We start from the raw sequence: 24503 nt of genomic DNA, 5'->3' as shown, positions 1-24503 counted from the left end.
TCAGTCTTGGAAGGTTGTATACTTCAAAGAATTTGTCCATTTCTTCCAGATTTTTCAGTTTGTTGGTATAAAGACATTGATAGTATTCTCCTATATTCTGCCATATTTCTGAGGTGTCTGTAGTAACTTCTCTTTCTTTTCTGATTCTGTTTAATTAGTTTATCTTCCCTTTATTTCTTAGTAAGTCTAGCTAGAGGTTTGTCTATTTTATTTTTTCAAAGAATCCAGTTAGTAATTTCATTGCTCTTTAGAATTACCTTTTTGAACTTTATTTCATTTTTTCCACTCTGATCTTTACTATTTCCTTCCTTTTATTAGCCTTTGGTTTCATTTGTTTTTCTTTTTCTAGTTCCTTAAGGGGTAATGTTAGATTATTTTATTGTGATCTTTCCTGTTTCTTGATCTGGGCCTGTATTGTTATATACTTCTCTCTTAGTATTGCTTTTCCTGCACTCCCTAGTCCTGGTAGATTATGTCTTTTGTCTCAAGTTATTTTTTTTTAATTCCTTCACTAGCCTAATAGTCATTCAATAGTGTATTGCTCAACCTCCATGTATTAGTTTTTTTCTGCTTTTTGTGATTGATTTCTAGTTGACTAAAACTCTGACCAGAGAAGATTCTTCACATGATCTCAATATTCATGAATTTATTGTCACTTGTTTAGTGTCCCAGCATATTGTCTATTCTGGAAAACTTTCTGTGTGCAGTTGAGAAGAACATGTAATACACTTTCTTAGGGTATAGTTTCCTACAAATGTCTAGTAGACCAATCTGATATATTTCTGTCTGGTTGATTTGTCCATTGATGTAAGTGAGGTGTTGAAGTTTCCTACCACTGGTGTTTTGTGGCTTATGTCTGTTTTCAGGTGTGTTCATAGTTGTCTTATATTGTTTTGATATTTCTTCATTTGGTGCAAATATATTGATGAGTGTTATACCTTCGTGATGTATTGTTCCCTTATTCATTATATAGTGTCCATCCCTGTCTTGTTAGCTTTTTTATTTTATTTTTTTTTTATTTTTTATAGAGGCATGCTTTATTTATTTGTTTTGCTGGTTTGTTTGTTTGTTTTGTTTATACATGCACTGGGTACAGTCAGAAGCGCGGGAGGGCGAGAGAATTCACCAGAGCCAGAGCGGGGAGCAGAGCAGGCAGAAGGACCGAAGTACACTGCTGAGGGGAGCAGCGGGCGGCAGGAGAGGTCTGCGCGCCATGTGGGACCCTCCTCTGGTGGCCGGGGAGCAGCCGGGGATCGAACCGGCGCCGCAGAGGCCGCGCGCAGCTTCGCAACCCAGCGCTCAACCGCTGCGCCACCGGGGAGGCCCTTGTTAGCTTTTTTAATTGGAAGTTTATTTTTTCAGATAGTAGTAATGCTGCCCCTGCCTTTTTGGGAGTCCTATTTGCTTGTAGGATTATTACTTTGAACCTTTATCTTTGGAGCTCACATGGATCTCTTGGAGACAACAGAAAGCAATTTGTATTGTTGAACCATCCTTTCATCCCTGGAATAAGTACCACTTGGTCATGACGTATGATTCCTTTAATATTGTTGAATAAAGTTTGCTAAGATTTTGTTGAGGGACTTTGAATCTCTTCTTCCAGAATATTGGTCTATAGTTTTCTTTTATGTGTAATTTTCTTGTTCACTTTTGGTATCAGAATAATGTTGGCCTTATAAAATGAGTTTAGGGCATTCCCTCTTCAATCTTTTGGAAGAGTTTGAGAAGGATAGGTATTAGTTCCTATCCTTGATTTGGTAGAACTCACTAATGAAACCAGCTGATCCTGGACTTTTATTTTTAGAGAGGCTTTTGATTACTGTTTGAATTTACTTGTCTGGTGACACCTTGCTCACCTGGGCAGGCTATCTACTTGTCCATTCCACTGCTCACTTAGGGTCCCCCTCCTCCAGATATTACTCCAAGCATGTGCTCTAGTTATGTTTTTCCATCAGGAGTTAATTGGCTTTGCTGTCTTGCAATGTAGCTATGAGTGTGTGAAGAAAGTGAGCCCAGCATTTTCACTCTGCTACCATCTTGCCCCAAGCATTGATTTTCGTCTCAACTGTTCATTTTGCTCTTATTTTTTCTACTTTTCTAGCAGAGAGGTTTAAATGACTGATTTTATATACTTGTCTAATATATGCATTTACGTACTCTATAGATATCCATTATATTGATTATTGAGAGTGTGGTTGAGTTTTTCTGTGTCCTTTTGGTTTTCTACCTGGTGGATCTGTTCATTTTTAATAGACAGCAATCTCTAACCATTATATTAGATTCACCTGTTTCTCCTCATAATTCTATAAGTGTTTATCACATATTTTGATTTTGTTTTCAGGTGTATACCCATTAAGAATTTTTATGTCTTCTTGGAGAATTGACTCTTTTACCATTTTATAATGCCCCTTTATCGGTGACAATTTTATTTTCTTTGGTTTCTGCTCTGTTTGACATTAATATTGTTAGTCCTGTTTTCTTTTGATTAGTATTAACATGTGTATCTTTCTCTTGCCATTTGCTTTTTTTTTTTTTTTTAAAGATTTATTTATTTATTTATTTATACAAGCACTGGGTACAGTCAGAAGCGCGGGAGGGTGAGAGAATTCACCAGAGCCAGAGCGGGGAGCAGAACAGGCAGAAGGACCGAAGTACACTGCTGAGGGGAGCAGCGGGCGGCAGGAGAGGTCTGCGTGCCATGTGGGACCCTCCTCCAGTGGCCAGGGAGCAGCCGGGGATCGAACCGGTGCCACAGAGGCTGCGGGCAGCTTCGCAACCCAGCACTCAACCGCTGCGCCACCGGGGAGGCCCTCTTGCCATTTGCTTTTAATCTATATAAGTCTTTCTATTGCAGTTGGGCTTCTTAGAGGCAACATATAGTTGGATCTTGGTTTTGATCCACTCTGACAATCTCTATCTTTTGATTGATGCAAATAGATCATTGACATTTAAGGTGATTATTAATATAGTTATATTAATATATACCATATCTCTGTTTTCTACTTGCTATTGTTGTTCTTTGTTCTTACAATTTTCATCTATACTTTGCCTGCATTTTGCAATTTGGGGAGTGACTCCACTTTCTCTCCTTTCCTAGTAGGTCAGTTATACGTTTTCTCTTTTACTTTATGTACTGATTGCTTTAGAGATTGAAATATACATTTGCACTAAATTCAAATCCAGTTTCAAATAACACAATAGCACTTTATGGGTGGTGTGTGTATTTTATAATGCCAAAGTATCCCTAATTTCTTCCTTTCATTCCTTGTATCATTGTTGTCATTTATTTCACTATTATGTGTATATAACCATACATATTTACTGTTATGAGCAAATTGTTGTTAAAATAAATTAGAGTTTATTTTACCTTAACTTATTCGCTGACATTTTTATCTTTCTTTACATAAATATGATTTTCAGGCATATATAATTTTCCTTTTCTCTAAAGAACTTATTTTAACATTGCTTGCAAGGCGTTTCTACTGGCAAAAAATTCTGTCAATTTTTGTTTTTCTGAGAAAGTCTGTTTCTCCTTCACTTTTGCAGGATATTTTTACAGGGTATACAGAATTTGATGTTTTTTCTCTAAGCACTTTAAATATTTCACTCCCCACTCTTCTTGGTTGCATGGTTTCTGAGAAGGCTCCTAGATAACGCGCATCCTCAGGCCTCTATGAATAAGGCATTTTTTGCTTCCCTCTGGCTCCTTTTAAGGTTTTTGAGAAAATTAATGATAAAGTTTCCAAACTGGAAAGGATTATCCTGATTGAAGTGAGCCAGAAGGAGAAAGATAAATACCAGATGGCTTCACTTATATGTGGAATATAGAGAAACCAAACAAATGATCTGACAAAGACAAACTTTAAAACTGACCCTTGAATGTTGACCATAGAGCTGAGGCATCCAGGAGGGGAGGGGAAGAGAAAGGGGCATAGGGCGAGGGGAGAAAATGAGGGGGCTGTGGAGAGCATAATGGACTATAGTGGAGGACAGTGGGTCAGCTTTGGTGGTGGGAAAACCATGGTGACCACATCTGAGGGGAGAAATCCTGTATTGTGACAAAACAAGGATGTAAAATGATGGTACATCATTAATAATTTAAAACAAATATCTAAAGAAATAAAAATAGATGTAAGCAAGGTTATAAAATCATGGACAATGTAAGGAATAATAAAGAAAATCTAGGATAACAAAACTTCCTATAAAACTTCCTTTTTCAGTTTTCCTTGTTTTCTTTAGAATGTTACCTCCATTCAAATAGGGTCCTGGTCTGTATTACTTATCACTGTTACTGAGCATCTAGAATACTGTCAGGGATACCAGAAACAATATTCATTAAAGAATACAATGTCCAATTTAGCAGAGGTTTTAGTGTTTATATATTTTTAAAGATTTATTTGTTTATGCATACAATGTGGGGTACAGGCCAGAGGTGCTGGGGGTGAGAGGATTCACCAGAGACAGAGTGGGGAACAGAACAGGCAGACTGACCGAAATACACTGCTGAGGGGAGCAGCGGGCAAGAAGTCTGCCGCGCCATGTAGGTTGCTCCCTGGCCGGCCCGGGAGCAACCTCGTGCTGCAGAGGCTGCGGACTGCTCCATAGTGCAGTGCTTAACCCCTTGCACCATCAGGGAGGCCCGGTTTTAGTGTTTATATATAAACCGAATGGCTAATATGGCTGGTATTCTGGACAACCACAATATTGAACTAAATAATACAGCAACAACATGGAAATCTGACACAGAAGAAGTTTTATACTCTCAGTTAACCCAGGCTGCCCTCTTTCATGAAAGTTATTAGGTAAGGACAGCTGTCTCAAATAGGAGAAAAACAGTGGGTTAATTTTATCATTTGGTTGCTGGTACACACATTGATGGAGCAGGAAAAATTGCACTGAAAATGCAATTTTTACTCTCACTGGGTCAGAGTAAATAATGATTATGTTTCTTACAAATTTTTTTTCTTGAACTTTGAAAATAATATGCTTTAGTGTAGGTTTTGGCATTTATCCTGTTTAGTGTTCTCTGAGATTCCCATATCTATGGTTTTGTGTCTAACAATAATTTGGGGAAATTATCAGTCATTATTGATTCAAATATTGTTTCTTTTCTTTGTCTCTTTTTTATAATCTTATTATGCATATATTACTCTTTTTGTAGTTGCCCCACAGTTTTAGATATTGTTTAGTTTTTTCTTTTTCAGTTTGGAAGTTTCTACTGTAATATCCTCATGCTCAGAGATTCTTTCCTCAGCCATGTTCAGTCTTCTAATGAGCACATTAAAGGCATTTTTTTGTTCTGTTACAGTGCTTTTGGCATCTAATACTTTTTTTTTTTTTAAAGATTTATTTATTTATTTATACAAGCACTGGGTACAGTCAGAGATGCGGGAGGGTGAGAGAATTCACCAGAGCCAGAGCGGGGAGCAGAACAGGCAGACTGACGAAGTACACTGCTGAGGGGAGCAGTGGTCGGCAGGAGAGGTCTGCGCGCCATGTGGGACCCTCACCCTGCAGCCGGGGATCGAACCGGCACTGCAGAGGCTGCGGGCAGCTTTGCAACCCAGCGCTCGACCGCTGTGCCACCGGGGAGGCCCTCTAACATTTCTTTTTGGTTCTTAGAATTTCTCTTTCTTCTTGCATATAAACTACATTTATTATGAAAACCCTTAGCATAGTAACAATTGTATTTTTTTAATTTCTGGTCAGAAAATTCTCACATTTCTGCTATATCTAGCTCTGGTTCGGATGTTTCTCCAATGTAATCAAACTGTGGTGGTGTCATTTGCTTTTTATCATGCTCTGCAATTTTTTGTTGAAAGGCAGGATGATGCACTGGATGCAAGAACCTGCAGTAAATCAGGTTTTTGGAATGTGGTAGTAAGTTGTGGGGAGAGGAGTAGTGTTCTATAAGCCTATTTAAAGTCTGTGCCTCTAGCATGTGAAATTCACCAGTGTTTCTCATTTTTTTCTTCCCTTCGGTGGGACAGGATGGCTGGAGGTATCCAGCCATTCAGTCCTGAGTTGTATTATTTCCCATCCCTCAGGTGGAAGAGGGGGTTGTCAAAGCATATTTCCCTTCTCCCAGCAAGGGTTATTAGACTCTGAAAAAACCCAGCAGGTTAGGTAAAATTGTTTCTCCTGAAGGCAGGCCTAGTAAAGAAGAACATTATGAAATAAGGCCAGAGGATATTTCATAATGTTTCCTTTCCCCTCCTTCTGCTGCAAGCACCAGGGGATTTTTCTCCAGTACTCACTGTGAGAACTGAGTTGTTTTGGAAGTAAAACCTACAAAAAATGTGGGACCCTCATCATTGAATTGCCCAGGAGCCATTAACTCTGGGAGTTGCCATGCTGAGCCTCAGCAATTTGTCAATTATAGTTTCAGTTTTTTCTACCCAGCGCTGACTCCCATGGAAGTTTCTGCTTGGGGTTGGTACCTCAGTAAGTTGTTCTTCTCTGCTTCTCTCATGTATCTCTCCAGTTCGGAGGACAGAGGCTTGTCTTGTGACTGCACTTCTTTGCCAGGCCTAATAAGGGTTATTGATTTTTTCAATTTGTTGAGTTTTTTTTTTTTTTACTTGTTGGGATGGTGTGTCATTTGGTCCTTTCATGCCAGACTGGAACCTGGAAGTAAATTGGGGGATTTTAGGGACACAATTATTATTGCCTTCTGAGCTCTACAAACCTACCATGGTCTCCTACTCCAGCTTAGTGAGTCCCTAACAAAATTCATACCAACATTCACCCTCCATCAGCACTACCAAGCATGCTACGATAGTCACAACTCCTTCCAAATGGCTGTGTTCATCAGAACTTAACTCAAATTGAATATCATGCATCTATCCATTTGGCTGTTCTCAAGGAGACAGTTCCATGTGTTTGGAGATTCTTTGTGATAGTTTATAATTTATTGTACTTTCTTTTTTTTTTTTTTTAAAGATTTATTTAATTTATTTATTTATACAAGCACTGGGTACAGTCAGAAGTGCGGGAGGGTGAGAGAATTCACCAGAGCCAGAGCGGGGAGCAGAGCAGGCAGAAGGACCGAAGTACACTGCTGAGGGGAGCAGCGGGCGGCAGGAGAGGTCTGCGCGCCATGTGGGACCCTCCTCCGGTGGCCGGGGAGCAGCCGGGGATCGAACCGGCGCCGCAGAGGCCGCGGGCAGCTTCGCAACCCAGCGCTCAACCGCTGCGCCACCGGGGAGGCCCTATTGTACTTTCTTTGTGCAGTTACTCCTTATGTCCTTGAGAGATTATGAAATAGCATTACAATTTGGGGGGAGAATTTCTTTCATTTTAGGAAAATATATTTTGTAAATGGAACAGTTTTGAAAGAAGTGATTGCTAACAAACCCCGTGCCCCCATGACACTTCTCCAGTAATTGGCTTTCCTTGGATTCAAGCTTATTTTCAATAGGACAGATGGAGGTGGAAGGGAAACAGAAGGTTCAGAGGGTTCCAGAGAGGAGGCTGAAGGCAAAATTCAGTGTGAGGAGGAGGTTAAAAAGAATCCAAAATGAGCCAAGCAATATTATCTTGAGAACTATTGACAAAGCATAAACAAAGACTTGTAAATGTATTATTTAAGCTTTTGCCAAAGCATGTGATAATTCATTAGGTTATTGAATCCAAACTCACATACCTATTTCTCTCTTTTACCCCTCTAAGGATAATATTTATCAAATAGTCATGTTGAAAATTTTCATAGTTTTTTTTGTGATAAATACCATATCAGAGGTTTTCTCTTCTAAATTAACTTTGTTTAATTTCCTCTTTAACCATCCCTAACAATTCATTTTGATAATGTGGAAATGTGAAGGTGGGGTAGGATGGGGAAGTCGTAGATATTTGAACAATGTTAGCCTCAAAAAATCTTTTCAGTAATTGAAAGTGCCCGGCCCTAATCTCTTTAGCTGTGGGCATGGGAGTTCAAGACTAAATTATGTTATTTTAGGAAAAATCAATAGGTGTCATAAAATTACCAGCCACCTCATGAACACAGAAGAGTTTCTGAAAGCAAGTATGATTTGTTCTCTTCTAGTGATTTCTGTAAATATACATATAAAAGATATGGAATAACCAGACAATTCCTTGGCAGCACCTGATAAATCACTTTTCCTCTAAATGTGAGAGGAAGACCTTTTCTCATCACAGAACCTCCAGAGTAAATTTCCACTGGGTTCATCCCAAATGGGAAAAGTGTAACCCAAGCTCTGTTGTTCAGCCTAACATTTAGCCTGTCCCTTTGGGCTGCTAGACACAAACTAGGCCCCATCCATTAATTCTGCTGCATGAACCATTTACTTACCACTGAAACAAAAGCTTCAGTCTACCTGGAGCCCAGTGGCAATCATAAGATAGGCTAATAGGAAGGAAATACTAAAATTGTGTTGAAGGCAAATGGGTCTTATAGTGGATACTCTATAGGGTGGACTTGCCATCTGTAAAACAGGAACAATCGATGTTCACATATTTATAATCCATGGAGACATTGAATGAATTTCATAGAAAATCCTCCACATTTATGTTGGCCCGTGCCATGTCAGCTTTCTGTATCTTTGCCCTAGGTTAAGAACCAGGAAACAATATATCGGTAGACAACAGATGTAGGAATGCAGTGAGAATAAGTTAGGAACTCAAGGGTATCTACCAATTCAGAAATCAGTGCTTCTCTTGATGCCACCGTATTTTATATTATCACCATTAGTAGGCAGTGCAGCATAAGTAGTTAAGAATAAGGGCCTTGTGTCAGATTGACTTGGATTTGAAACTCACCTCTACCATTTCCTCCGTTTTGTTTTGGACAAGCCACCTAATCTTCCAGGTTCAATTTCTTCATCTGTAACATGAGGATAAGAATGTCTTCATTAGCTTAGTTTGCCATGATTAAATGAAATTATTGATGTAATGGGACTGCAGTGTCTAGCTCAAAATAAGTAGCCTGCAAGTGGTGATCGTGAAAGAGTTTATGTGGTGCATTTCTTTGGGACCCATATCTATCAGAGGTTTGGTTTCATTTAACATTGCTGTTGGGGATCAGTACCTATTGCATAAGCTGCTACAAAGGGCCATGGGTCTGCAGCAATTGTTTTCATCATTTTTCAAAAATGATTGTTTTTTTAAAACTCCTACTCATCTTTATGAGCACAGGCTGATTTTGAGTCATGACCCTGAATCCTAGAAATTTCCTAAGGGTTCAATAAGTAGATTTATTTTAAGCCATCAGTAGCACATTGTCATACTAACTAACCAGAGCTTTCAGCAAAAGTTTCTTCTTAGTTAGTTTGCTGATGGATGAAGTTAGAGGAGACACTCGATTAAATTGAATTGAGAGCTTGTGTTTCAACCCACTAACATTCCTTCTTGACTTTGTAAAAAGTGAAACTGTTGTCCTGAACCTAGCAAAGATAAGTCACTTGGGGTGATCATGGAAGCGACTAAGCTTTAAAATAGTGAACTCTGGGGGAAGCAATATGCATATGAATCATGTTTGATATTTGGGCTCTCAGTTCTCTGGGGTTTGAGGCTGAAAGTGATGGAGTTAAGAATCCCAATCCTTTTTCCTAGAATCAGTGAGCTGATCACTTTCCTTCTCTGGGGCTCAATTATCTTCCTGGAATGACCTAGAACAGGGGGACTGCATTTTTTGAGGTGACACTACCCATATGCTAGATACTATCTCATGGTTTTGAAAAAAATCTGCAATACATTTATAAGTGATATTTGCATATGGGGATGATTAAAAGCCATCTGGGCAGCAAAAAAGGGTGGAAGAAAGAGGAACAGAAACAAGTGTCCTCTATACAGCTGCCACTATCTATTACTACCCAGCGCACTTCCTCCATGATAGGTCAACTCAAATCCATTTCATGGCTAGTACTTTAGTCATCCCTGAGTATATTGATTCTATTTTTGTCTACTCATGTATACAAGTTCATCTCCAGATCTAGAGGGTCAGTTCCTTGATGCTTTCATCCTATGTCTCTCTTAGTTTATGAAGGCTTGGAGACATTTTACTCTGGCATAGTTCTTCAGGGTCTCCATGCAGACTGAATCCCTGAGACCTAGTGGCAGGTCACAATCAGTTTCCCTTACAGAAGACAGGAAGATTTTGACAGTCTGACAGACACTTAAAGTGTGAAGATGAATAAAAGATACATCACTCCTGATGGGTATATTAAAAAAAGCTGTGAGTAGATATAAGCAGTATTCTAAAAACATACAGTACCATATCAGTGCTGGAGGGTGTTGGATACAAAAAAGAGTTGGCAGATGGACAATTTTTGATAATCATGTCTATGCGGATGTGAAAACCAAGCTGAGAAGGAGTTTGTTAGTCCTCATCCATTGCCCTGCTTTGGAAGTCATAATTGGAAGTTTTTCTTTTTCTCTTTGGCTTCCCTCAAGACCTACAGTATTAGTCATTAGGTGGATTGAGTGATGACCTAGATGCTATGTCTAATGTGGGTGATGACAGGCAGAAAATTCTAGTCAAAACATCTCACTATCTTTTTGCCTAAAATTCTACCATTAGGGCTTCTTATTGGGGGGATATACTACAACTCAACACACTCTGGGAAAGAGTAAACCTTCAGCTTGCTCCAGTGAGGATTGATCTTCAGCCATTTGTTACCTGGGCATTAAGGTTTGGCAATCAGCCAATCAGGTAAAAGGGCAAAGAACAGAAAGTCAGAATTCACAAAATTTCAGTCTGCTTCAGTCTCTCAAAGAATCATTTGAAGATATTCATCCAGCCTTTATCTGTTTGCACAATGCATGAATATGCTTCAAAACCCTTCAAATTATTCTTCCAATTGTCACTTCAATACCATTTGTGATAGGGAGACCCTTTCTTAATTAAGTTAGCATTATTGTCATTCAGTTCTAATCTTTAGAAAGTTCTATGTTGTAGGAATCTCAAATCTTCCTCCTTATAGTTTCTGTACTATTGATGTTTTTTTCTTTGTAGAATGAGACTGTCTCCTTATCCCCAAGAAGACTCTCAATATGTATAGGAAGCTTTCTTCACCTTTAGTGAAGCTTCCCCTCTCAGACATCAAAGGACATGGAGATAAGGATGACAGTGAGCAGCCTATAAAGGAAAAGAGCAAATGATTCATGATCTTTCAGGATTTTCTATAAAAACTCATACAAATAAAACTTACAAGACTGACAATGCCAAGTGTTGGCAAGGGTGTATGACTGGAACATTAACACTGTTGATGAGAATACAAAATAGTGTAGCCACTTTGCAAGAAACAGCTTTCAGTATCTTATAAATTTAAGTAGTTTTACCACATGACCTACTATTCCTATGTATTTAACACAAGAGCAATGAAAATATGTATACATAGTTGCCTTATTTGTAATGTCTCCAAATTGGAAACAACCCAAATGTCCTTCTGCAAGGGGAAACTAGATGTAGGGTAGCCATAGAGTGGAATAATTTTGTAATAAAAAGGAATACAGTAATGACATATGCCAGCATATGGGGGAACCTCAAAAATATTAATCTAAATGAAAAATACTAACCATAAGTTGTATGATTACATTTCGATGAAATGTCCAGAAAAGGCAACTCCATATCAACAAATAATAGATTAATAGTTACCTGGGTCCAGGAATGGGAGAAGTGACTGCAAATGAATATAAGATTTTGGAAATGATAGAAAAATATGTATCTCCAATGTGATAGTTGTGCCACAGATGTATGTATTTATCAAAACCCTATCTTTTAAATGTATGGATTCTGTCATGTGCAAATTTTACTGTGAATATAGCTCCAGATTTTTTTACAAGCCACCAGTAATGCTCCTGCTGGTTCCTTTGCACACCCAGTTATCCTTTGCACACTCCAAGTGCCAATGGCAGCACATCCTGAATGCAGAGGTGATGAAAGAGCTAAGCTTACCAGTGATATGATCTATTAATAAGATGAGAAAAGTGAGCATGTCCTTGCTGAAATCTGGGGCTCAAGAAAGAAGGGCTTTGCAAGGGGGATTGTGAGTTTATGAATAAGAAAAGGCCATAAAGAAAGTGATAACATTTTATCACCTGTGATGGATGTGAAGCAGAGAGCTGCTTGCCTGTTACCTATAAAGTCTTTCCCTGCCATATCTGTATTTAGAATGTCGTCAGAGTCATCAGTCATTCTAACATTAGTTCTTCCATTTACTTTTCTTTTTGCTCTAGACAAATTTCAAGCAACTCAAGAGACACTTTCCTTGGAAGGCTTTTCATATTGATCCAGCTAGACCTTTTAGTCCTGAGTCATTAGCCCTTAGAGGGAAGAATACTCGCTGGAAACTTCACATTCACAATTATTTGATCTTCCCAAGCTTATAAAAACAGTTGTGATCATTATTAGTTATTTTACAGGCGAGGAAATTGAGGTTTGTGAAGTTTAAAAATGTGCCCAAGTTCTCATGATTAATATGTGGAGGTAATACTCTGAGCTAGAACTATAACCCAGGTCTGACTCCAGAGGTTAGAAGGATGTGAAAGCTCAGAGCCTATCTCATGCTATTAAAAAAGTAGTTATCATTGATTAAATGATTTTTATGAGCTAGGTACAGAGCAGTTTACATACTTTATTTTAGTAATTTTAGAATGTCCATGCTCAGTGAGCACTCATTACCATTTTCCAGTTCCCACCACAGTGTCTGGTATGTAATAGACATTCAATAAAGATCTGTTAGATGAATAAATGAACATACCTCTGTGGAAGATATTATTGGTTCCATTTTACGATAGACAAAGTGAAACCCAAAGAGATTAACTTGCCTGGGATCACTCAGCTAGCAACTGGCCCAGCCCAAAGTTCTCCCATCCTGTATCTCTCCTAGTGTCAGGGGTTGAGGGACCGTCAGCCAGTGAAAATGGAGGACTCTTGTAGTAAGAGCTCAGAATTAAGGTTACTGTTGCCACTTGGGCTACTGGAAAATCCTACCCTTCTCACATCCCCCCAAATCTCCCCCATTGCCTAAGCTTGTGGCCTGATTTTACTTGGTGCACAACAAATACCATATCTTTAAACAACTCTTTTCTGGATTACTTTGCATTCATTCCACCTCCACAAATTAAACCACCCATTCAAAGTGCCTTCTCAAGGGACGCTAAGTCTCTCTGCTCTGACTAAGGTCACTGAAGTCCCGGACTGGGATGTCACACAACTCTCTGTTTATATCTGTTAACACAGGCATAATACAGAAACATGCTGAGATGCTATGTAGCAGGGCTGCATTTTTCGCTCATGTCAGGGAAAAAATAGTATAAGAGATATCTAGCCAATGGGGAACTGTAAGGCCAGGGCAGCTAATATCTCGTTCTAACTATGGCAACATGGACAGATATTATAAATTCAACAAAGAATTACTGAGCCACTCTTTGAGTAAGCAAGTATGCTAGACTGTGGGAAGACAAACAGAATGGAATGGTTCTGATCACAGTCTGGTAGGGAAACAGGCATATAATTAATTAAAGTGATATGAGTGTTGCAAAGGAGAAATACTAAAGTAGATTATATAGTTAAGTGACTTAGTTGAATGCACTTCCTCTACACCAAGAAAGCTGCCTGGAATTACCTTCCTCAGAATCCCCAGATGAAAACTGGCCCTGATGACAAGGATGTTAAGTAGGCCACATCGGTGCTGTAGAAAATATGGTGCCATCAGTGACTTCTGTCACTGATGTTTGATGCCAAGCACCTTACATCTAGTATCTCAACTCATCACAGCTACTATACAATACAGATGTGGGAACTAATGCTCAGAGAGGTACCTTGCTCAAGGGTTTACAGCTTGAGCTTTGAATTCACATAGATAGAATCCAGTTTCTGCCTCATTCCAAAGCCCATGATTTGCCACTCTTTGAAAGTACTTCCCGGACATAGCATTATGAGCAAGTGTTAAGGACTCTAGTTCCAGACCTGATAGTAAAGAATAGGAATACTTAGATCATATAAAATGCTCTCACTCTGTGGGATGTTATAGCTTTGTTTCTGTCCCATATTCTATAATCCCTGTAAGATTCATTCACAGTCAAGGCTGGGAGGGGAATGAAAAGCTAAGTGGAAAGGGTTTGGAATTGGAACTTAGCATAGAGAGTCATACATACGATCTAAATCATTTTCCATTTTGTTTTTGAGCCGCAAATCTTTCATCTGTAAAGTGGGAATTTTTCTCTATTCTGGAGTTTTTAGAAAGTTTTTTTTTCATTGAAAAACATGATATAGACTTAGTAGCTTATATTAAGTTTTTGCACCTTGAGCAGAGCCACAGGTTGCCCACATACCCCAGGGACCTGGCAATGCAAAAAAAAAAAAAAAAAAAAAAAAAAAAGTTTGACTCTAAGTGGGCTGGGTTCTGTCAGCTCATCAGTTGCAAGTGGTATTCAGCACTAAGTGAATTGCATTTAATGAATTAAAAATGAAAGACAGCAGGGAGCATGAATTCAGGAGAAGACCTTTCATTTCAAATTTAAAGGGCTCATTTTATGACCATTTGTGATCTGCAGATGAGACTTTTTCTACTCTTTCCACAATTGTTTACTTGAAACAGCAAGAACTCTTTGATGTGGTGGAGATATTGGGAATTGACTGAGAGAAACCGAGTTAAGCCCTCAAATTGGAAAACAAGTTCTGCTGTGTTTCAGCCATTGAGTGTCCCCCAGGAACGGGAACTATGAAATCAATGGGCAAGGTGGATAATGCTCATGTTGGCTGTAGGTTTGACAATTAGATCTAGACTGCAGGCAGTGGCAGCACTCAGTTTTAGCTATGTGCTCAAGCAAGTTGTAGAATCAAAAGCTTTGAAAGGACTAGGTGTAATCTTTATAATGTCTCACTCTTACATGATTCTTGGGGTACCCATTCCAACTTTTCACCAAATGCTAATCCTATCTTTGCTTATATTCTTCTGATGATATGCAACTCATAACTTACATCATGGAGACGTTCATCCATCTTCACCCCCATCCTTCTAATTGCATCTTCAGATCACTCCTTCCTTTTCTCTCAGAACAAGTGTTCTACACGAGAGTCCTTCAGAGGCAATTACACATGTATCAGGCTTCCTCTTCATTTGACTTAATATCTCAGCACCTTGGCTTTCTGACCTGGAAAACAGCAAAAATGTGGTCAAGACTTGAATGAAACAATTAATATGAAAGTGTTCTTTTTTCCAGAATTTAAATCTCTGTACACATAAACAGTAAAGTGGAATGAGGATGTAACCATTCTTTTTTGGGTTGCTCTTGTAATATCTTCATTATTAGATGGTAATTAAATTCATATGGTGACAGCTCAACCCAGCTTTATTGAGATGGTCTCAATTTAAATTATTTCATTTCATTGCTATTGCAAAAATGGTAATGTGCATACTCACTTATGCAAAACATTCTCGACTGCTTTCTTGAACCCAGAAGTAGTACAGAAGTTTTCGTCAGACCTTATCATGTGTTTTTAGATTGCAAAATAGAAGATAACTGAATATTTAGGGCTTAAGGAAGGAGGAGAGATAGGGGATCAAAAAACTAAGAGCTGGTGACGCTTGTGTCTCCTGGTCTTTCCCTCAAGTTCAGAGCTCACTGCTAATCGTATTCCACTGCTTGCTTACTTTGCTTCCTCTGATTTTGACAAGTTTTTCATGGCTGGCTTCCAGATCTTATCACAATTTTAACTTCAGACTACGAAGGATTTGTTGGCTTGTCCTTCCCCTTGCCATCTTAACATATCCATCAATACAGATTTATATAATGCCTATGAGGCCAGCCCTGTGCAAAGAATCAGAGTTCAAAGGAAGGATTTTCTCTCTTGGAAGGAGCATACAGTCCCGAGTCCTTCATGGCTCAGAAAAGGGAGAAGTTAGTAAGAGCCTCAGTAGTCAGAGGAGGCTGCATCAAAGAGGCTAATCTTAAGTTGGGCATTTAAGAAAAGAGAAATGGACTCTCTGGTGAGGGGAGAGACAAGAGTAGACAGAGTTATGTGTTTGGAAGTGTATTTAGGAACTTGGTATCCTTTTGTAAATGCAAATCATCATGCCTAAGCCTTCAGGCTGCAGTGAGGATTGGTGATCTGGTAGAGAAGTGGCAACAGCATGTAGCTCTGTTGCAGTGATCCCTCCAGAGCCCATGGCAGACATTGACAACCTTCATGGCATTCTACCCGCGAGGCCAGCATAGGACCAGTCCTTCCGCTATAGTTCCAAGCAGCCAGCACCAATCAGAGCATATAAACTGCATAAATTACTTACTAATGAAATCCTAAGTGTTATTACCCAAACGGCCTATAAAGTGTCTAGCATAACTGAATGAAAATAGAACTGAACACAAATGGAAACCTCTGCACTGATGGAGTGTGTCAAAGACCCACCGCATCTACAGTACTTGTAGGTTTGCAACAAGATTAAGACCCAATCCTGCTACAAAGTTTACCTGCTGCTTGTTGTAATATCTTCTGAGCTGTTAGCAGGACATTTCATCTTCAGTAGTTCAAACTTCTAGAACATGGCTACTTCCCTGAAGTCTTCATACCAGGGCCCATATGCTATTGTTACCCTTCAGGACCTGGATAATTTGGCAAGTACAGCAAAGAAGCCATGGAGTCTGTCTTCTGTGTTTTTATGTTTGTATCTGGTATTAGGTGCCTACCAAGTGGCTGATCTCATTGCCCTCTGCCTAGCCTCTATCTTCCTAGAAAAAGTCACCCATTCTTTTTAGCTCTCCTTCTTTGCACTGTTCTTTTCTCCCAATCTAACAAATAGGTCAGGTCCTGCTGGGTTGATGTGAACAGCCATGATTCTAAACTGGTGGCTGAGCACAATTCCTCAGGCCTGTGATTGGCAGCCTGCAGAGACAAAGGAGAGACGGTTGGAGAAAGAGAAGACCTTAGGAGGAATGTTAAATAGGTCCACAGAGCGGGAAACCTGATGGAGTAAATGTGCCTCGTTAATAGTTATGCACAATAGAAAACTGGGGAAACTGTGGCAGGAAAGAATGAAACATGGAACTTTCATAAGCAGCCAGGACACAGTTGGTATGTGGTCTTAGTCCTAGTAATGACCAGATTGACCCAACCTGGTTTGCTCTGGTTCTGACTTGGCGATAGTTTTTTTTTTTTTTTAACTTCAAAGACAGAGTTGACAAGTGTATATCTCCCAGCAGGAACCACAGAACTCTGAGAACAGAGTCAGTTACCCTCTCTTGCCTTCAAGCCAGCTACATGACACATGCCTGAGCCAGGTCTGCACCAGTTCCCTGTTTAAAAGTGACCATGCAGGCTCCGGCAGAGCTTTGGACAGAAGCTATACACATATCACAGACTTCATGGGCCACTTTTGAACCCAAATATTTCCTACTTTCAAAAATATAGTGCTGAAGCAGAAAAGGCCTTTTGAGAGTACTTAGAGTTTTCTGAAAGTGTTGTCTGGGAAATTTCTGCATCAGCGTCGTTTGCAGAGCTTGATTGAAATGCAGATAATCTGGTCTCCATCCAGACCCACTGAGCTACACTGGCTAGCGGTGTGCTCCAAGAATCTGCCTGCTACACTCCTAGAGGATTCTGATGTACCCTGAAGTTTGTGAACCTCTGACAAAAGTTAGAGCTCTGTGGGGTCAGTCACCCAATATTCCCAGGATAAAATATGAAGATATTTTACTGCAGAATCATCCGGGTGCCAATAAAAGTCTCAAATTTCTAGGTTTCCTGCTAACCTTGTTGAATTGGAATTTCTCATGTGTGATTAAGTTTGAGAAGCATAACTACCTCACTGTACAGACACAGAATCTGATCCAGAGACAGGAAGTGACTTGCCCAAGGCTGTCAGTCTAGATGTTGGCAGAACTAAGATCACACCCAAGTCTCCAAACAACTCTAAACAGTCAACCCCTTTGGGCATCTCCTGAGAAATATTTGCCTCAGTTTAGTTACTATGGCCACAACATTCCTCAGAAGGTTTAGAGCCTAAAAATAAGAGAAACTGCTCTGGGTGTTTGCATGGCCCTAGGTGAAAACTCTATTCCGATCAGTTATGTGGAACCACTTGAAAATAAAGCAGTGTAAACTCACGCAGCGCTCTGACAAGAGCAGGGTGCTTCAGGCCATTCTCCAAATGGGGTCTCAGGGGATTCCAGAGTGGAGTGGTTTTATGTTCAGAGAAAATGTTAACCATGCCTTTGAGTCAAAATGAACACAGACACCAAAATGGTCTGTGATAGTTTGCTAAATCTATGTTTTGGTGGTGGTTTTTGTAGTTGAAACACCTATCAATTAATAGACGCTTACATGTAGGCAGGTTTGTGTCAGACTTGGTCCGAACTCACTAGTTGAACCCCTCCCCACCCCAATCATTTTAGGTTCCAGCTCTATCTTTGCTTCATCTCCTCTTGACTATGGACTAGAACTCTTCCAGGCAGGCATGCTCTGTCCAGGATCTACTGCAGTAATCCAATAGAAGGCCATTGACCTCAAAAAAGGAGACTAATTTCTGAAATAATAATGCAAAGTAGCGTTCCTTTGAGGGATCAAGCAACTGCCATTGACAACAGTGCTATTGTATGATTTGCATTTGGGCTAATGCTTATAATTTTAGCAAGTGTTTCACCAGTGCTACATAATTAGAAAAATTAAATGCTGTGCCACCTTGAATACATAATTCTGTGAAGAAACAGCAGACCTCTACAGAACTTCTGGGACCGGGGGGGGGAGGGCAGGAGGCAGGGACAGAGAAGGAAAAGCTATAATCACATCCTTCCAATAAAAAAATTTAAAAAACAGTTGGAAGAAATCCACAGTCCCTTATCTTCAATTCTGTAATCAAAAGCCCTGTAAAACGGAAGCTATTTTTTGTTAATTTGCTGCAAAACTCATTTGGCAGCAAAACCTGACCTGAACTTACATGAACTTAGTCTTTATCTCTTTTAATATGAATATTCAGACTTTTTTTTTTTCTGCAGAAATGTTAATGGCTTAATTATGGGATGTTTTCCCAGACACCACTGGGAGTGTTATGTAATAAACAGTACATACCCTGTGTTAACTTTCTAAAAATCCAAGAAAAATTCAATTCTATAACAGTCAAATAACAGACTGTGAACCTAGATTAATGATAATTAACATTTATGGAACCCTTGCCATCTGCATGAAGCTGGGCTAATCTCTATTCATCTCATTTAATCTTAATACTATGAGGTAGGTATTAAAGCCATCTCCTTTAAGTTTGGAAACCGATGTTAAGAGTTTGAAAATCGATTGTCCAGTCACACAACTTTCGGTCAAGCCAGTATTTGCTCCAGGTCAGTCTGACCTAGAACTTACAGACCAAGCTCTTCTACTCTACTGCCTGGGAGAGCAGAATAGCTGTGAAGGATAATGTGGGCTCTTGGGTTTAACTGGTTGCTGTATTCTTATTATCAATGAGGAAGGACAGCTGGACATCTCGACATTCATACTTTAAAGAATATTCTGTTCTTGTTTGCTAGGTTCTCAACCTCACCTCTTCGTGCTTCCTGTAACATCTAAATAATCTCCATGGTAACCAAATGCGACCTCAAACAGGGACTAGGATGCCCAATCCCACAGCAATGCACGCTGGGAATGGGGCATTGAGGGTCAAATCCAACCAGGATTATTCCAACTTGGGCTAAGTATGATCTAGAGCAACCTGTCTCAAATGTCAGTGCACATTTGAATCACCTGGGAAGCCTTGTTAACGTATCCCAGTAGGTCTGGCGGGGGGTATATTTCTTTTTTTTTTAAGAATTATTACTTTAGTGTACAACTGGGGTATAGGCCAGAGGTGCAGGGGGTGAGAGGATTCACCAGAGACAGAGTGGGGAACAGAACAGGCAGATTGACCTAAGTACACTGCTGAGGGGAGCAGCGGGCAAGACAGGAGAGGTCTGCTGTGCCATATGGGTAGCTCCCTGGCCAGAGTTCAAACTCAAGCCACTTTGCTACAGAGGGCCGTCATGGTAGTAGCACTGAGACTTAACCCCTAGGCCACCAGGGAGGCCGGGGTCTATATTTCTAACAACCTCCCAGGTGATGCTGATACTCCTGGGTCATGAACTATACTCAAGCACACATTTGTGGCCTTGGAAGAGGTGCTGTTTTAGACAGGCATCCTGATGACGTGCCAGTTCTAGTATGGCTTGGAGAAAACCTCTTTACATCTCTGGGATTGTTTTCTTCTCTCTAAAAGTGTGAATTTGTCCTGAATGAGTTATAAGATCCCTTATGGATTGTAAAATTCATTGTTTCTCTGATTCAAAGATACTTTAGACCCACAGCCTTAGCCTGAGGGCAAATTGCCCCTATATTGCATGGAAGGGGAGTGGGGACAGAACTCTACTATGACATTCATATTTACATCTTAATTCCAAACCCTATGTATCCTAAGGTAGTTTATTTCTTCTGCATGTGCAGAACACTGGCATTCTCCATGAAGAAGAGACAGCGTTGAGTAGTGAGCATCAATTTCCGGCATCTCTCAACTCAGCTACCAGCTTTGGCTACTTGCCCATGACACTGTCTGCCTATTGGTCTCCAGCACTGGCACTCAAACTTTTAGTTCCACTTGATTCCAGAAGCTGTAATGGAGAAATACATAGAATCACCACCTGCTGGCAGGTAGTGCATCTCTCCCTTCAGGCAGAGAATCTGACTCTGCCATGGCAAGCACAGCATCTGACAGAAGAGAACCCCGTTCTGAGGGGGAAAGTCATGCCTGGTCCCTTCTCACTTGAGCATCTCTCCCTGTTTCATAGTGTCTCTGTCAGTCTCTCAGATTTTCTTGCTCAGGTGACTACTTGGGTATCATCTGCAGGATTGGAAATCATGGGAGTTGTCAAATAGGTAAAGTTATTTTCTGACTGCCTATCTCAGCAGATGGAGAGTGTGGTGTCATATCCAGACCTGGCCAGAGTACTGTGCTGAAGCAATATAAAAACATTGTTCTTGAATTCCACCCATCATTCAGTGAACCCATAAACAGAAAATAAAGCCTTTGGTGAATACTAAGGTTGACAAAGGAGACAATACCCAGCAGGATGCTATTACTTTGCAATTCCATGCTCAAAATCTGAGTTGCAGTGAAATCAGTCAGTGTGACTACTTCCAAGAGGGATTAGTTGAGCCCATCCAGGATAAAGTGAGTGGAAAAGACATGATGGACAACCTCCCAGATCCATTCACTCAGTGTATTCAGTTGGACAAAAAACATAATGACAGGCCAGAGCTCCTACAAGCAGAGGAACTGCTCTCAGTGTTGGCTTCCCATATCCACCATCAAGTCCTCTGCAGCCCCACAGATCCACCACCCAAAGAAGATATTATACAATTGAGGGGAAGCCAATCCCCTCTCACTCCAGCCAAATGAGCCCATCAGCAAGAAGCTCACTTGTGCCTCTACTGCAGCCAGGCTGGTCACATTATAAGAGATTGCCTTGCCAAACATTCTCGCGCCCTAGCAAGTATAACCCAACTCACCAGCAAGAGGGACCAGGTTGTAAACATACATCCTTCTCACCTGCAGCCTTACTGATTTATAACCTACACTAATGTTTAAAGTACAGGTAGGGAACTGTATTACCACTTTACTGTCTGTTTAAATTCCCAGAAGCACTATGAGTTCAATCAGATCTTGTTCATTTGGTAACCCATCACCAAAGATGATATAGTAATGATGAAACAATTCACAGGTACTTTTGAGGAATTGGTCCCAACTGCAGAGAGTACTAAAAGCCTACAGGCAAAACACTGTCTAGTTTGAACCCATGAAAACAACCCTGGAAGTATATTGGTAACCCAATTCCCACCAGTGGGTGAAATCTGGGTTGAATTTGTTGGCTCTAAGTCTTTCACCCTCCCCCTCATTGATCTGTATCCTGGTTCTCTGTTGACTTGGGACCCTTATCTGAAGTCCTAATTGCATTCCCATATTCTATCAACATTCTCCTAGTAGAGGCTGAAGCCCGGTCCACCTAATTGACTAGTCATTCATTGAAACACAGGTCTGCACCCTGGCATACAATTATACATTTTGTTGCCATTTAAAGTTTCCTGCTTGCCCAATAAACTATCACTTGACTATTGACAAACCAAATGGTATGGCCTTCTGAGCACCCTACTTGAACTGTTGGTTTACTTATTGGCGGGATGGTCCTTCATCCAGATACATGTTTTTGCCAAACTCGACTGGTCTGTTTTCTCTTCTCTCCCTCAATAACGTACTTTATATTCTAGAATGCGAAATCAAAATGCTCTAGGATAATGACCTATGGCAACTGTTTAGAGAGTTGGGGAAGGTTTTTTATAATAATTACTGTGTCCGTAGCATGTCCTTAGACAGGGAACATGGCCAGATGCATCTCCATTGAAGACTGACTCTGAAGGCCTCAGGACTGTCGCCATCTAAAATCACTGTCCACTACTGTTGAGCTCTACCCTTTTGGACCACCTGTAGGGATTCTCATCTAGTTGAGGATCTTGAAAAACAGACATATTTCTGAAACATATGAAAAATCCTGGGGCATGTACATCAACACCATCTGCATAAATCTCAAAAGTGGGGATTTGATAGCTGATATTGTACTCTTAGCATGCATCAACTAAATAGTGCTATTCTGGAAAGGCGCAGTTCTAAAATACTAAGGATATCAATTGATCAGCATTTGCTGGTAATTTCCAGTGCTCCATTACCTGCTCCTTGGTGCTGATATATGTCCCCATAATGGATGTCTTGAAGAAAGATCAGTTATTTCATACTCCCTACCAGCCATCAAGACCTATGAGGATATGAAGTGCAATATACACTGACCTTGCTCCTGGAGAATTGTGCCAATTTTGACAATAGTTAAATCCACCTTACTACTCTCATGCTGAGGCATTAGCAAACAGGTCTTTTCCCCCATTAGTGCCTCACTAACCACTGCGCCAATCCTTATTTGCATTCACCAAGGCCCTCCTTTATCAATAGTTTCTTTTACATCCGCTTTATTCCTCACAACAAGGAGACCTTGCATATATTCCAGCTGTGCCAAAAAGTGTGAAGAAATTCTCACTAGGATACTGGGATTGTGTGAGGTCCTCTAGCAGGTAGATCTTTTTGAACTTTAAGCAACTCTGAGACTACCTGGAGACATTCTGATCTAGCACTACTAATCATTTTCCTTAGCAATCCCAGTGTGGTTCTAGAATGCTGATAGGAACATTCTGTTGGCTTCATTCCCATCTTTATCTTAGCATCACAATTTATCACTGTGTGCTCTCTCACAAAGATGGATGATAGACCTTCCTTCTACAGCAACATTACCACCTTCCCTAGGAAATCTTCATATTTCATAGCTTCTCCAAACAGGTAATTATTTCTGGGCTTTGAACTTCACCTCCTACTTCTCAAATCCCCTTGTTGAGGAATTCCCAAATCAAGAATCTCTTCTTCTCTATGTGAGAAATCCCACACACAGCTTGGAGATATGAATACATATATGGAATAATGCTTTTCTGACTTCTTGCTATCAACCATTTTGTTTACCACTTCAAGTATTGTGAGCTCATAACTTAGCATAGAGTTCTATGAAGGTGTCCTCAGAATTTATACCTACAGAAATTTCTCTGAGAATGAAAGTCATTAAAATCTACTAAGAACATACATTTGAAGAGATGTGAATCTATACTGCTAAAACATATGCAATGTTAGAATAATTTAATAAAGAAAAATTTATAGAGATACCAACTACCCACAATGTAGTCTATAACCACAAAGGCTTGGGGTATTTCCCCCGAACCAGGTCCACTCAAGGTTTAGGGAGGCAGATCTATTACATGTTTGATGCCACCGAGCAGAATAGTATCTAGTCATCTTATGCTAAGTCTGGAGAAGAAATTGTTAACAAGAGAATGTTGTGCATGGATTATAGAAAAGAGGGCAAAAGGAGTCAGAGAGCATTGGTAATCTCTAGATTCAGAGATGTAGTAACCAGCAGAGGACTTGGAAGGTCCACCTATAGGAGTATAGGCATAGGAAACCCCCAATTTGTGTTGTTAGCCATGAAGATTATGACCTAACTCCCTTTACTCTGACTCCATGCTCTTCTGGTAATCTGATTGTAATAACTTTCCCATATACACTTAGTTATGGGCAGAAAATTTGCTAACCAGTTGACCTAAATATTCTAGTCTGCTTGGCAGTTAATTCTCATTATAAATGAATAAATTGGTACTTTGTTTATACATCAGTTTGTGTGTGTGTGAATTTTAATAGCATCTATCCTCCAGATCCTAATCACCCCTGAGCACACTGGGAAAAAATAAGATTCTGAGGGGCGGGGAGGGGAGGCATTAGGGTCAAAATAAGGGGGTTGCAATTGTATGGGGAATATAAAAATAAAATTTATAATAAAAAAAATTCTTAATAAAAAGCTAAAAAAGAAAAAAAAAATAAGATTCTTCCTATGAGAAGTTAGCACCATAGTGAGAACCTTAGTGAGGCCCCCAGAGATTG

At 40.0% G+C, this 24503-nt stretch overlaps 1 protein-coding gene across 1 annotated transcript in view; it reads left to right on the top strand.

Moving 5' to 3' along the window:
- Positions 1-22139, top strand: part of RTL4 (retrotransposon Gag like 4) — a 165535-nt gene extending 143396 nt beyond the window's left edge. The window contains 4 exon segments of the mRNA XM_054695609.1: positions 19480-19531; positions 20426-20891; positions 20894-20983; positions 20986-22139. Coding sequence (XP_054551584.1) covers positions 19529-19531; positions 20426-20891; positions 20894-20983; positions 20986-21542 — 1116 coding nt within the window. The 5' untranslated portion in view covers positions 19480-19528 and the 3' untranslated portion in view covers positions 21543-22139.
- Positions 22140-24503: the final 2364 nt, after the last annotated feature.

The sequence above is a fragment of the Talpa occidentalis genome, unplaced genomic scaffold (genome assembly GCF_014898055.3).
Source record: "Talpa occidentalis isolate TD23 unplaced genomic scaffold, MPIMG_talOcc4v2.1 talOcc4.15, whole genome shotgun sequence".
Taxonomy (NCBI): domain Eukaryota; kingdom Metazoa; phylum Chordata; class Mammalia; order Eulipotyphla; family Talpidae; genus Talpa; species Talpa occidentalis.
The sequence above is the reverse complement of the archived record's forward strand: the minus strand, read 5'-3'. Positions and strand labels throughout refer to the sequence as shown.